The 15348-nt window shown below is 39.8% G+C and overlaps 1 protein-coding gene across 1 annotated transcript in view; it reads left to right on the top strand.

Moving 5' to 3' along the window:
* Positions 1–15348, top strand: part of PTPRG (protein tyrosine phosphatase receptor type G) — a 686752-nt gene that overhangs the window by 383862 nt on the left and 287542 nt on the right. Inside the window, exon 3 of the mRNA XM_039910413.1 lies at positions 9059–9238. Within this exon, the coding sequence (XP_039766347.1) occupies positions 9059–9238 (180 nt within the window). The remainder of the gene's footprint in view (positions 1–9058; positions 9239–15348) is intronic.

The following is a 15348-nucleotide window of genomic DNA, read 5'->3' as shown; positions in this document are numbered from 1 at the left end:
CAAGAGTCCATTGCAGAAGAACTCAAGAACAACAATCATGCTGTGATTCTAAACCATTCTTAAACTACTATCCAAATATTTACTAGAGAATTGTTAGCCATGACTCTCTTCCTTCTTATGTTCTTTCCTAAACTATTCTTTTTTGTTTTTAATGGCATATGTTAAGTGCTTAATGTGCCGGCATTGTTCTAAGCACTACGGTCGATACAGCCTATCAGGTTGGACCCAGTGCATATCCCTCATGGGGCTCACAGTCTTATTCCCCAATTTACAGATGAGGTAAACGAGGCACAGAGGAGTTGTGACTTTTCCAAGATCATACAGACAAGTGGCAGAGCCAGGATTAGAACCCAGGTCCTTAGGATTCCCAGGCCTATGCTCTATCATTCATTCAATAGTATTAAGTGCTTACTGTGTGCAGAGCACTGTACTAAGCGCTTGGAATGTACAATTCGGCAACAGAGACAATCCCTTCCCAATAACGGGCTCACAATCTAAATGAGGGAGACAGACAGCAAAGCAAAACAGAACAAAACAAAACAACATCAAGATAAATAGAATCATGGAGGTATACACCTCATTAACAAAATAAATAGGGTAATAAATAATACAAATATGCACAGTGCTGAGGGGAAGGAGGAAGAGCAGAGGGTTGGGGGGAAGGGAAGGGGAGGAGGAGCAAAGGGAAAGGAGGGGCTCAATCTGGGAAGGCCTCCTGGAACAGGTGAGCTCTCAGTAGGGCTTTGAAGAGTGGAAGAGTTAGTTTGGCAAATGGCAGGGGGAGGGCATACCAGGACAGCAGTAGGATTTGGGCCAGGGGTTGACAGGGACAGGTGCGAACAGGGGACCGTGAGGAGGTGAGCGGCAGAGGAGCGGAGTGTATGGGGTGGGCAGTAGAAAGAGAGAAGGGAGGTGAGGTAGGCGGGGCAAGGTGATGGAGAGCTTTGAAGCCAAAGGTGAGGAGTTTTTGTTTCGTGCGGAGGTTGATAGGCAACCACTGGAGGTTTTTGAGGATGGGAGTGAAATGTCCAGAGCGTTTCTGTAGGAAGATGATCCGGGCAGCGCAATGAAGAATAGACTGGAGTGGGGAGAGACAGGAGGAAGAGAGATCAGAGGGGAGGCTAACACAGTAGTCCAGTCGGGATATTATGAGAGCTTGTACCAGCATGGTAGCAGTTTGGATGGAGAGGAAAAGGCAGATCTTGGCAATATTGTGAAGGTGAGACCAGCAGGTGTTGGTGACAGATTGGATGTGTGGGGTGAATGAGAGAGCAGAGTCACGGAGGAGACCAAGGTTGCGGGCCTGTGAGGCAGGAAGGATGGTCGTGCCGTCCACAGGGACAGGGAAATCAGGGAGAGGACAGGGTTTGGGAGGGAAGATAAGGCGCTCCCTGCTAATCCTGGTCAATAACGCAGAATCTTCTAATCCCTTTGCTATCACTCATGCAGTGCCAGATTTATTTGTATTCACCAGAAGACTCTTGCAAAATTTGGGTTAATTTAGGGATTAGCATGACTCCAAGATTTCTTTTATTTATATATAGTATTTTAGTGCCTTACTATGTGCCAAGCAGTATTCTAAACACTGGGGTGTATATAAGATTATCACATTGGACACACATGGAGGGAGTAGGAGCAGCATGACCTAGTGGAAAGAGTATGGGTCTAGGAGTCAGAGGACCTGGGTTCTAATCCCAGCTCTGACACTTGCCTTCTGTGTGATCTTGGGCAAGTCACTTAACTTCTCTTTGCCTTAGTTTTCTCAACTATAAAATGGAGATACAGTAATAAAATAGAGATTCAGGACCCATGTGGGACAGGGACTCTGTCTAACCTGGTGACTCCTTATCTTTCCCAGTGATTAGAACAGTGATTGACACATAGTAAATGCTCAACAAATACCATTTTCAAAATACCCCATTTTATAGATGAGGGAATTGAGGCTCAGAGAAATAAAGTGACTTGCCCAAGCTCACACAGCAGAAAATTAATTCTGATGGTCAAGGCAATGGTGACATATCTTCACTTGGAATTAGAAGGATTAAACGAGTGCCATTAATTCCCAGTTAAGCTTGCTGTTGTCCTTGCTGCTTTTACCCCAGTGCCATTTTTGGTTGATGAACTTTGGGATCATTTTGGGAGGCAGGATGTTCAACTGGTCCACAGGGAGGAATCTGTGACCATGACCTGAATATCTGACAACTCTACCTCAAAGTCAGCCAAAGAGAAAAAGGAATTAAGAAAGATTTGAGAGTGGGTCTGCTTTCTGCTTTGGGGAACAGAGTCAGTATGTTCAGGCTCCTATACTTTGGACAGCTTTAAAAAGAAGTTTGCAATTTTGACTCGTCACCACGGGAATATACGATTTTATGAGACAAGGACTAGAAAGGATGGCATAAGGAATAGAAAAAATATTGTTGAGGGCACACTTTAGGGGTCCCTAGAAAACTGGGGGTGGCCATGCCATGACCTATTCTATTTGTTTCTAATTTTTATTTGATCCATAAAAATAGATTGCTTTCTTCATTCCCCCTAAACGAACCTTCTGACCTTATTGCACTCAGTTATACCATCATTGACCCATTGTGTACACCTTTTCCTCTGTCTGGATGCCGTCTTCCTTCAAATGAACCAGTTGTTTGCTGCATGACCTTGGTCAATTCACTTAATTTCTCTGTGCCTTAGTTTGCTCAACTGTAAAATGGGGATTAAATCCTATTCCCTCCTATTTAGACTATGATCCCTGTGTGGGACAGAGACTGTGTCCAACCTGATAACCTAATTATCTTGTATCTACCCCAGATTTTGGAACAGTGCTTAACACTTAAGTGCTTAAGAAATAGTATTTTAAAAAATCAAGTTTCTTCCCACTTTCTAATCCCTTCTGAAAAACCATCTCTTCCAAGAGGCATTTCTGAACAAATACCCATTTTCCAGGGTCCTGCTATTTCATTCATTCATTCATTAAATGCGTGGCTCAGTGGAAAGAGCATGGGCTTTGGAGTCAGGGCTCATGAGTTCGAATCCCAGCTCTGCCACTTGTTGGCTGTGTGACTGTGGGCAAGTCACTTAACTTCTCTGTGCCTCAGTTCCCTCATCTGTAAAATGGGGATTAAGACTGTGAGCCCCACGTGGGACAACCTGATTCCCCTATGTCTATCCCAGCGCTTAGAACAGTACTCGGCACATAGTAAGCGCTTAACAAATACCAACATTATTATTATTATTATTAAATCGTATTTATTGAGTGCTTACTGTGCGCAGAGCACTATACTAAGTGCTTGGAAAGTACACTTCGGCAACAAATAGTGACAATTGGTACCCAACAACAGGCTCATGGTCTAGAAGTGGGGAGACAGAAAACAAAACAAGTAGACAGGCATCAATAGCATCAATATAAATAAATAGAATTATAGATATATGCACATCATTAATAAAATAAATAGAATAAATATGTACATATATATATATACACACAAGTACTATGTGGCAGGGAGGGGGGTAGAGCAGAGGGAGGGAGAAGGGGTGATGGGAAGGGGAGGAGGAGCAGAGGAAAAGGGGGGCTCAGTCTGGGAAGGCCTCCTGGAGGAGGTGAGCTTTCAGTAGGGCTTTGAAGAGAAGTGTGCTAGTTTGTCAGATGTGAGGAGCGAGGGCATTCCAGGCCAGAGATAGGATGTGGGCCAGGGGTCGACAGCAAGACAGGTGAGAACCAGGCACACTGAGGAGGTTAGCAGTAGAGGAGTAGAGTGTGCGGACTGGGATGTAGAAGGAGAGAAGGGAGGTGAGGTAAGAGGGGGCAAGGTAATGGAGAGCTTTGAAGCAATAAACCACCTTTACAATTGTGTGTATGGTACCTTACATTTATCCATTAATCTCTTAATTTTTATTGATTTTGTTCCATTTTTCACTGTCAAAGCTGGATCTTTGCCTCCCCCCATTTACCCCCACACCCCCACTCCCCTGTACCTAACATATAAATTCAATATATCTGTTACTGTTAGATTGCAGTCTCCTTTAAAAAAAAGGGGCCATATCTCCCAAGTGCCTACTACAGTGCTTTGCACACAATAGACACTAAAAAATGAATTAATCAAATGAAGGCATTTCCTAGGTAGGCTTATTTGGAAACCATTTTAACATTAAATGTACTGCACAACTCTCAGTAAGTCTTGGATCTTTTGTATACAAAGACTGATTCTAGGACACAGAAACTGAAGTTTGTGAACAACCCAATATATGTTATAGGTTTTTTTTTTCCTTGAAATGAGTTCCCTTTTATTAAAAAAAAAATGATTTGATGAGAGTTGTTGATAAATAATTTTGTCGAACACTGAAAAACCTAAATGCTTTTCAATTCCTGTCACTTGATTAAAGACATGGCACTTGTGAACAAACTTAAATGTGCATGATTTACGCTACCATAGATGTATAAATGTCAAGTACAAGATTAAGGGTTTTTTAACTAGATTTAAGTTAAATGCAGTTTTTATTTAGTAGAATGTTTTATTTAAAAGCATTTATTTAAAGTTCTAAAAAACACAGAATTCAATATACTTGGACAGGCACAACTGCAAATGATTAATGATATAATTCTCAGTGCTTTATATAGTGTCTAACCCTGAAGAGATTTATACAGTGCAGAATGGCAATTGTGCTTTGATGCAAAGAGTAAGTAATCAATACCTGCAAGCTTAGAAAAAGTGCTCTATTTCCTCCACTAATGATATAGGTTTTTGGTTTTTTTGCAAGGCAAGGATGTCTGAAGCATGAGACACTTGGAAGAAGAATTAATTTGAAATCTGTAGTGGAAGATCAGTTTCAATTAAAATTGCACTTGAATGTATTTGGAGAGGGAAGCAGGCGGTTTAAATTTTGGAATTGTTAGTAGCAAATAAATCCCTTACTGACTTTTTGATAGTTTTTTGCAGAATATAAAATTATAATTCTCTCATGACTTCTAAGGATTTTAGAGGATAGAACAAAGCACAACACACATCATTGCCAAACGGTTTCACTTGCCAAGATTGTCAACAGGAGTAAAGTTATACGAAACTTGGGAGTTTTAGCATCTCTTTTTAGGGGGGACAAACCAGTTGGTGACTTTTGTTAAATTTAATCTAATTTAGCAAGTTGTAATTTCCTGAAGAAACAGTAATTTTTATGAATCTATGCATTTTAGCACTGGTGGTATGTACTTGAGATGCAAAGAACCTCTTCATTGAATGCTTTGTGCAGAGTACTAGAGTTGGTAGAACCGACTCCCACTCTCAAGAAGTTTACAGATTCCTGGGACTTGAAAAGTCTCGTTGGGAAGTCAATAAATAGTCACCAAAACTGAAAATATATTGCTTCACGTCAAAGTTGAAAGAGTCAAATTAGTCCAAATCACATCACTAAATTGGAGTTTGGGGAGATTGAAAACTGTCAATAAATTTGTAGTGTTTAATTGAAATTAATTGTTTTGTCACTCCAAAGTAATAAGAGCACAGACCTGGGAGTCAGGGATCCTGGATTCTAATCCCTGATCTGCCTCTTGTCTGCTGTGTGACCTTGGGCAAGTCACTTCACTTGTATATCTCAGATTCCCCCATCTGTAAAAAAAGAAAAGGCAGATGTTCAGTTCCATTTCTCCCTCCAGCTCAGCCTGGGAGCCCCATGTGGGACTGGGACAGTGCATGACACATAGTAAGCAATAAACAAATACCATAATAACTAATAAAAATAATCCATGAAAAAAAATAAACTGGGCCATGATGTAGTTTTGTCTGTTTTAAGTTCTTTTAAAGTCAATTTGTCTTTGACTCGTGACAAAACTGTATATTCTTACCATTATAGAATGGTGTTTTATGTTACATTATGTTAGTATCAAACTTACACTGAATGCTTGCTCTTCGTTAATTGGATCTTTGAACTGCCCCTTATGGAGGCTTTGTTGTTGGAAATAACTTTGATTATAACGTAGTAGTGGTGGGAGAAATGTGTACAGCAAAGTATTGATTTTACATTTTAAATCTAGAGCATTTATTTTTATATAGTGCATACATATATTTATACTCAGCCATATGAGCATATGGCTATGTAACAAATTATTTAAGTTTTTGTTGATCACTATTCAATTTGGTAATAGTAGAAAGTGGACCTGGGGAGCTCCCTTGATGAACCACTGTTGGATAGAAGAATGCCTGATGAATCCAAAGTTATTTTATACTATGCTCTGTGGAAGCAGAAATAATGATCTCTATTTTCTCTAAAAAGAAACTTGGTAAATATTATATATGGATATAGAAAGGAGCTTAAATTTACTAAATCTTTGTTAGACTTGCTTATTTTTTATTTTACTGTTTGCAACAAAAATGGAGGAAAATGATTTAGGAAATAAAGTTAAGGTGATACCACAATGCTAAGGTCAGAACTCACTTCTGTGGGAGCGTTTAAGCTGCTGCGGAACTGCAGAGCTTATATTATCACAACCAACAGGCCTTTAATTGAGCAATCACATTTATTGAGCACTTGTGTGCAGAGCTGTGTACTAAGCGCTTGGGAGAGTAGTGTTGTGTTTCTGATGATTGTAACAATAGAAAAATTTCTTTACATCAGGGTCACCCTTGGAGAATAAGCCAGCGGTGAAAGATACATGGTCACTGGGGTTCTTACATTAGAGCTCTTATAGGGGAGATTTGTGGGATCCAACCCAACCTTACCTACATTCAGCCCAAACTCTGCTGCCTTGAACCCCAAATATTTAAAGGACTTGGTAGCATGGCAAATCAGGACTGTAATCCTCTGGAATGCCGACTGCTAGGTAGGTTGGTGGTGTGTTTCGCCTATCTGGGCTCTGGTAGCAGCAGCAGCAGCACAATTCAGTGGGAATGCAAAGTTCTTTTGGCTGGCTCGTAAACTCCGAGGGCAGGGATGGGCCCACCTACTCAACTGTACTCTCCCAAGTGCTTAGTATTTGGTGCAAAGTAAACATTCAATAGATATCATTGATTGATTGTTCTGGTTTATCTGTCACCAGGTACTCAGCACAGAAGAGCTTTTAAACAGTCATTTAGCTACCTACCTTCACTTCCCCTTGTTGCTCAGCCCAGTAGGAAGAGGTGATGCTTGATCTAGTTCACTAGAACCCACTTGGGTTTAGCACTTTGTTAGTGTGACCCAGTTCATGAGTTCGGCTTATCCTGACTGAATCCAGCTCACCTCGGGCTCTATCTTTTATATAGAGAGCATCCTCTGAGCCACCCATTGAAGAAGGTGGGCAAATACCACTTTTTCAGTGAGCCAATCCAAACTAGACTATGAGGTTAAATTATATATGAGGGTCAAAACTGTCACAGGCCTTTAACATAGTTATGAAAGCAATTTAAAGTTGGCAAGCCAGACTGAGATGGTGGCAGAGATAAGTAGGGATAGTATTCCCCACAGTTATACAATTAGCTCCACAGGATTTGAAGGCAAGCATTTCATCTTTTAAAATTTCATCATTCAGATCGCCCCATATCTAATTTTAAATAACAATTCATCTTAGTCTTGCTAGAGAGGAATGTTTATGTTATTCTGGCTGGTAGAATTAAATGATCTGGCTCTGAACCATAGAGTAATATAATAGAGGTGTGCATAAAATCTCAAAGGATCTCAACTGGCTTTATTTTTTACATTTTTGAAAATCCTAAATAAATAGGAGACACCTCCCTTCCCCCCTACAATCCTTGAATATACCTAGCATACACAACACAATTATCCTTAGAGCCACACCCAGGCCTCCCATTTATGGTGCTGAATGTTTTACGATGCATTCCTGTTTATGAACGCTATTCCCTCAAGACAGAAAGACTGCTAGAAATGATGTTGGCTTTTTCTAATTTTTAAAAGTCTCTATCAAATAAGAGAAGATAAATGACAGAGAGCCTGAATTATCGCCTCTCTGTCTATTATTGCCTTATAAGCAGTTACAAACTAGGCATTGATCTGCTGAATGAGTATATGCTTGCAAACTTCAGCCCTGGGTTCCTATCAGAGAACTTTGGGTGATGCATGGTGGGAAGGTTAATTTAAGGGAAAATTCACAACATCATTAAGCCATTTTCTTTCCCTCACTCATCTCCTATACCCTCCTTCCTTGTTTTAGTGTTTTGCTGTTGTCACTTTCTTCACTACTCTTTGTCCCTTCTTGCAATTGTTTTGTCACTTGAAATTTCTCTATTGGTAGAAATAGAATCAAAATTTGCAGGCTTAAAATTACTACTGTTGGAGCCCAGTGATCAAAATTGCAACACCTACAGAAAAGGAAGGAAGCTCCTGACTCTGTGGTCATTTTAGAAAATGTTTTAGGCCCATAAAAAGGAAAATAGCATCTTTGAGAATCCTTCTACCAAGCAATCATACAACAATCCTATTGAGAAGCAGCATGACCTAGTGGATAGAGCTCAGTCCTGGAAATCAGAAGGCTCTGCTGTGTGACCTTGGGCAAGTCACTTAACTTTTCTGTGCCTCTTACCTTATCTGTAAAATGGGGATAAAGACTGTAAGCCCATGTGACCCATGGACTGTGTCCAAACAGATTAGTGTGTATCTACCCCAGTTCCTGGCATATAATACATATTTTAAAATTATGTTTTATATGTTATATTAATGTCTGTCCCCCCCCAGACTGTAAGCTCGTTGTGAGCAGGGAACATGTCTTATCATCTCTGTTATATTGTATTCTCCCAAGTGCTTAGTATAGTGCTCTACACACACTAAGCGCTCAATAATACAATTACTTGATTGCTATAGTAAGTGCTTAACAAATACGATACAAAGAATAAATTGGTGAATGATTGCAAATAATCAAATCTAATTAAAATCACATTCTCCTTTCTGCCAAGGCAAAATTAGAGCAATATTTCAAGGAAATGTTTCAGTCCTTTCAGAGTTTATAATGTCTTAACTTTTTCAGATGCAGTAAATGTAGCAGCAATAGAGTTACCTTGGGAAATTCATTGCTTGTGTTCTTTAGTCATGCTTGTTCCCTTAATTGCTGAACTATAAATACTAAAACATTGTTTTCTTTTAACAGGTTCATATGGCCCCGAATACTGGGTTACATCCAGCATACGCTGCGGTGGCAATCACCAGTCACCAATAGATATCTTAGACCAGCATGCCCAAGTTGGTGATGAGTACCAAGAACTGCAGCTTGTTGATTTCGATCATGGATCTTCTAACAGGACATGGATGAAAAACACAGGAAAAACAGGTATGCATTCCTCTTAAGAGAAGCAGCGTGGCCCAGTGCATAGAGCAAGGGCCTGGGAGTCAGAAGGACCTGGGTTCTAATGCCAGTTTTGCCACTTGTCTTCTATGTAACTTTGGACAAATCACTTCACTTCTCTGTACCTCAGTTACCTCATCTGTTAAATGGGGATTAAGACTGTGAGCTCCATGTGGGACAGGGACCATGTCCAACCCAATTTGCTTGTATCCACCCCAACACTTAGTACTGTGCCTGGCAGAAAGTGAGCGCTTAACAAATATCACAATTATTATCATTCTTTATGTTTCATATGGTCAGTCAATAATCATTTCAAATCCAGTCTGGACATCTAATTTGGATATTTTATCTTCACCAAAATTCTTTCCTGAGAGTGCTGCCTTACTGCAGACTAGTGTTTTCCAAATTTCAAAATAGCACTTTTACAAAAATATAATTTCTATAAAGAATTTATTGACAACCTATGATAGTACTGAATACATTTCTGTAATAGGTAAACAGTTTATATTTAAATAATCAGCTAAATTATAGTATGTTGGCTTGATTTGTATTAACTAAGAAAATTGATTTTGTTTTAACTCAGAGCCTGTTGTACTTCATTAATAGGCAATTATCCAAGAACAATCTGCCTAGCCATTCATTTAAAATGCCCGCATCCGTTAATGTTAATACCAACAAAAAGTTACTTGCCCTTCTCATTTCCCACCTCAAATGTATTAGGAATTTGCTACCATTCACTCCCAGATTTGCTCAAGACCCTTAGATGTTACTGTTCACATTAAGCAGAGTTGGCACTTCTAGACCAAGCATTGGTGTCTTATTTCATGTTTAACTACAGTGTCAATGTGATGTTTTCACCACATATTTTACTTATGTATGACCTGATTGGTCACTCCAAAATAGAGTAGTTGCTAAATAACTCTGTTGTGTCCAAGCTTTTCCCCCATCCAACAAATAAAGCTGAGCGGCTGTGATCATGCCAATAGTTTGGCAGTGCTCCAGATATTACTAATGGAAGCACTGTATTGCCTTTTGAAATACTGCAAAATGAACAGGTATCCAGTGGAAAAACAGATTTAGAAGTAGAATGTGGCTGGCTGTAACCGTAAAAAGCTAAACATCATTTTCTCCATGAACCATTGTCGTGGTCAAACAGTTGATGCCTATGTGATGCTAGATCCTATTAGTCTTCCAGGAAAATGTCCTGGCTTTTGTTAATGTGGTTTTCCAGTTATCTGTTAATGCATCACTTGACACATTTTGATCAGATAAGAGGCTTCCTGACAGCTTTCAGTGTAGGCACTAAATAATATGGTTGATTATGATGAATCTACAGTGAAGGCTTTTGGACATGTATAGAGTTTGCATGATATTGGTTGGATTATGACCTTGGCCATCCTGAAACTGATTATTCATCTGTTTAACTTTGCACACTCCTGAGATTAGCCATCATCTGTTGCCCTGACTTCTAGGAGTATGCAAGATTTGAGGAAACAATCATATATATAGCAGTTGTTTATGGATGAGACAAACCTAATTAAAGGATTAAAACATTTTACAATTTAATCTTTATTTTAGCTGAGAAGTAGCATGGCTTAGTGGATTTAGCACGAGCCTGGGAGGCAGAGGATCTGGATTCTAATCCTGGCTCTGCCACTTAGGTGCTGTGTGACCTTGGGCAAGTCACAGCTTCTCTGTGCCTCAGTTACCTCATCTGTAAAATGGTGATTAAGAAGACTGTGAGCCCCATCTGGGACATGCACTGTGTCCAGCCTGATTAACTTGTATCTACCCCAGCATTTAGTACAGTGCCTGGCACATGGTAAGCACTTAATACCAAAAAAGGTATATCTGTTAGCCAATCAATAGCATTTGCTGCTATTAAGTGTTTAGTTGGCATTCACTACCAAGAAATGGAAGAATTTAAAGTGAATATGAGGAGGCTGGATAGTTTTGTCATGTGCCACTGAATTGACTTGGGAATTAGTCCAGTTGACAACTGACAATTGATAGAATGATGTTCTCCTGTTTACCCCCATCATTAATGGGTCTCTAGATGTGGGATTATTCTTGAAACCACCCTGGGTGGCAGTTGGATGAGGGAATAGGACTAGGGTATTGTAAAGGAATGCTATCCAGGTTGTCAATCAGGCAGTTGGTGTCAGGGCTTAGAAATGGTATTAGTGTGGTTCCCAAATATGTCTCTCAACATATCAATTTAGCACTTTCTTTCAGTCCCGTTCCCTGGAGATTTGGTTCCAAATAGATTTTTTTTGTATGAAAAAAATAATCTCCCCAAAACAGATTTGTACTATTTAGTCATTCTATAATGACTCTTTCAAGATCTTTAAGAGAAACTTTCAGCTTGAAGAGGTCCAGGAGTTTCTAGAGTTTGGGGACTGTAGCTGAACACTATACATTTCTGAACCCTGTTTCCCTAAAACAAGCAGTCACTCTTGTTTATCAAGCATTCTTGAGATGCAAATTCCAGCCCTAGGTAATTTTTGCATCAAGGAATAAACTTCGTGACACTGATGGCAGTAATTATCCAAAAAGAATGACGTCAGTTGTTATTCAGTCAATAAGATTTACTGAGCACAATAGAACTTGGGAAATTACAGTAGAAATAGTCCACATGATCCCTGCCTTCAAGAAGCTTACACTCTAAGAGGAGAGAGAGAGACACTAAATTAAATTACAGAGAAAGTAATAGAATTAAAGTTATGTATAAGTGTTATTTGGGGTTAACTAGCCAACTGTTAAAGTGAGATGAAAATGCTGAAGTGGTAGTTGGGTGGTGAGGGAGATGAGCGATTAATCAGGGAGGGCCTCCTAGAAGAGAGAAGATCTGGTGGAAGAAAAATAAAAAATATTTGGTGATGAACTGAATATGGTGGTTGAAAGTTGCACATTCAGTGTTCATGTTCACGGCTAGATATGGAGTTGCCTATCTAGTGAAGGAAAGGACGAATTCTGTTAGGATTTGAGTAGGCCTATTAGAACAAAACCAAAATGTGAAGAGCTGATCATTATGGGAGATTTCATTGCATAAGGGAGTAGCAAAACACTGGAAAAAAATTTGGAGCACAGCATTAGAAAGCTAAAAATGCTATGCTCTATTTTTGCTCAGCGGGTATGCCAAATATCAGCTCATAATCAAAAATGTTATCTTCCATTTCCCAAATAAGAGAAGGGTATCAAGGATTCACCCAAGGTATAAACAATGGAATTTCATTCATTGTATCATGAACTGAGAGCAGGATTTGAAAGATGCAATGATCACTGCAGTTGTTGAATGCTGGCTCAGTGGCTCATTCTCTCCAAACCTGAGTTAGCAATCAACCAATGTTTTGAAAAGCAGCATCCAAATAATCAGAATGTCTCAATGGCAAACTCTTTGAGAATAAATAAATCTGTTAAAAATCTATGACATTGAAGTAGCCCTACTGAAAGAAGGAATTCCAGCCACAAATACCAAGGTGAACAACAAATGGGCACTCTTCTGAGACAGTGTCAAACAGGCAACCATCAAAGGTGTGAAAGCGGCAAGGATTCACTACCAAGACTGCCTAGATCAATGTGACTTACATTAAAAGATTACTTATAGCAAAGTAATAAATTCATTGCAGTATGACTATAGCAAAAGGAAAGCCTCCAGAAGTTTGTAATGGGGCATACAAATCAATCTCTGAAGAATGTCTGACTAGTTTTGGGCTGTCAAACTAGAAGCAGCCAATGGATATATACGGCCCACTACCAAACTTTTTTCCAACTGGTCCAATGGAAAGAGTGTGTCTCTGCAAGTAGAAAATGTGCTGGGATGTGCTACTAGTGGTGAAAGTTTCAAACCTAAGAACCACCTAGCTTGCTCCATGAAGTAGACAAGTCCATTTGGAATCCTGAAAAGTAGATGGCTAATATGGGAGGCAAAGGCAAACATCTGCTGGGAAATGGTGCTATGGCATGACCCCAGAATTACTGCAGTCACTCTGGCCATGAACCTTTCTGTGCACTTTACAATTGCTGCATCCCCACCGCTCCACATGTTCAATCTTATTTATTGAGCACTTATTGTGTGCAGAACACTGTAATAAATGTTTAAGAAAGTACAATACAACAATTTACAGTCCCTGCTCAAATGGAGCTTACAATTTAGAGGGGGAGATAGACGTTATGGATTTGTATGTAAGTGCTGCGGGGCTGAGGATAGGTTGAATACATGGTACAAATACAGTGCTCATTGCATTCTATTCCAGCAGAGCTGGGACTGGCCAGGATGAGAGTCCAAGTGGCACTGGACATACCACTATGAATATAATTAATTCATGCAGGTTCTCAGTCCTGAAGTCCTTCCTGATTTCTGCTTCCTAGGCAGTATATTATCTAGTGCCACACAGAGATGTGACGAAGTACAAAGCGGAATGTAAAAGTCCATTGTGACATTTGGGAGATTGGCAGACATTGTCGACAATTGGGTATCAAGCTTCATACTAACTTGAAAATATAAAAAGTTATAGTGGTTTCCAATTTTCCATGTGGTTTTGAGAACTGGAGTGGCTACAGAAGATATAGACTATTTTGAGCAGTTTCACCTTCATTACCTACAAACCATATTCAAAAGAAAAAGGGTAAGATTGCCAACTCACTGTTCTGAGACTGTATATGGAGCAAATGTTTCTACCTATGCAGCCAATAGCTATCTTTACTTGTAAAGTTAATGGGAGTGTTGTTCTTGCATCAATCTTTTCTGCCATACTCATATGTATGGATAGTATCTCACCTTCAGTAGCATCATCATCTTTGAAAAGGAGCACTTTATCTCATTGCTTGTACTCAAGGAGGATGAAACATTCATTCATTGAATTCATTCAGTTGTATTTATTGACCGCTTACTGTGTGCAGAGCACTGTGCTAAGGGCTTGATATATATAACAATTATATGAGGAAGAGAAATCTGTCTTGTAGCATTCCAATTTATTCAGGGACAGGGTAGGGGATGGAACTAAACCAGGATTTCCACAGTTTGCTCCAAATGGAACATGGGGACTACTGTGCCAGTTTGAGAATCTTCTGGGGTTTGATAAAAATGTTTTACGGTGTTTACTGGCCAAAGGTCATTGGCTAAATGGTGTAGGTGCATGGGGAAAGCATTCCTGGAACTTGGCACCCCTTGCAGCATGCCAAACAGAGGCTCAATTTTTCTTAAGTATTATTTGATGATGCTGGCATTGAAGTACTAAATGTAGGAATTCAAGCAATTGAATCTCTTTATGTGACATAGTATAAGAACTTTTATATTATTGTAAGGTAGCTCTGCTATGCAACCCCTTTTTTTGCTTTACATTCATTGTTTCCAGGATTTAATCTAGTCTTTAGCCATCACCTCTATGTGGATGACCCAAATATTCTCTATTCCAGACCACTTGTCTGACCTACAATCCACAGCTGTGCAAAAGACTCCTAAATCAACCTCACTTGCCCTGGTTTCTCTCCCAGGAGTCTCTATCTGAATGTCCTACCAGCACCTCAGGCTCTCCATTTTTAAAAATGGATTCCTCATCTTCCCTCCCAAACCCTTTCTTTCACCTAATTTTCCTCTCACAGTTTTCAATATCACAAACCTCCCTGTCTCATGGACCTAGGAGTCAGAAGGACCTGATTTCTAATCCCAGCTCCACTGCTTGTCTGCTGTAAGACCTCGGGCAAGTCACTTTATTGCTCTGTGCCTCAGCTACCTCATCTATAAAAAGGGGATTAAGACATGAGCCCCAGGCGGGACAGGGACTGTGTTCAACTCAATTACCTTATACCTACCCCTGTGCTTAATACAGTGGCTGGCACATAGTAAGCACTTAACAATGACCACAATTATTTTTATTATTAACGTGGATATTATCCTGGACTCCTGCCTGTCTTTCAACCCCCATATTCAGTCTGTCATCAAATCCTGTCAATTATTCCTCCCCAACATTTCCAAAATCTACCATTTCCTCTCTGCTGAAACAGTTAGCACACTGGTCCAGGCCTTATCTCCCCAGCTACACTCTCTCCCCTCTCCAGCATTTTTCTAAAACATCATTCTGCCCAAATGCCTT

This window comes from Ornithorhynchus anatinus, chromosome X1 (assembly GCF_004115215.2).
Source record: "Ornithorhynchus anatinus isolate Pmale09 chromosome X1, mOrnAna1.pri.v4, whole genome shotgun sequence".
Taxonomy (NCBI): domain Eukaryota; kingdom Metazoa; phylum Chordata; class Mammalia; order Monotremata; family Ornithorhynchidae; genus Ornithorhynchus; species Ornithorhynchus anatinus.
Note: the sequence above shows the minus strand (reverse complement) of the source record. Positions and strands in the feature narration are given on the sequence as shown.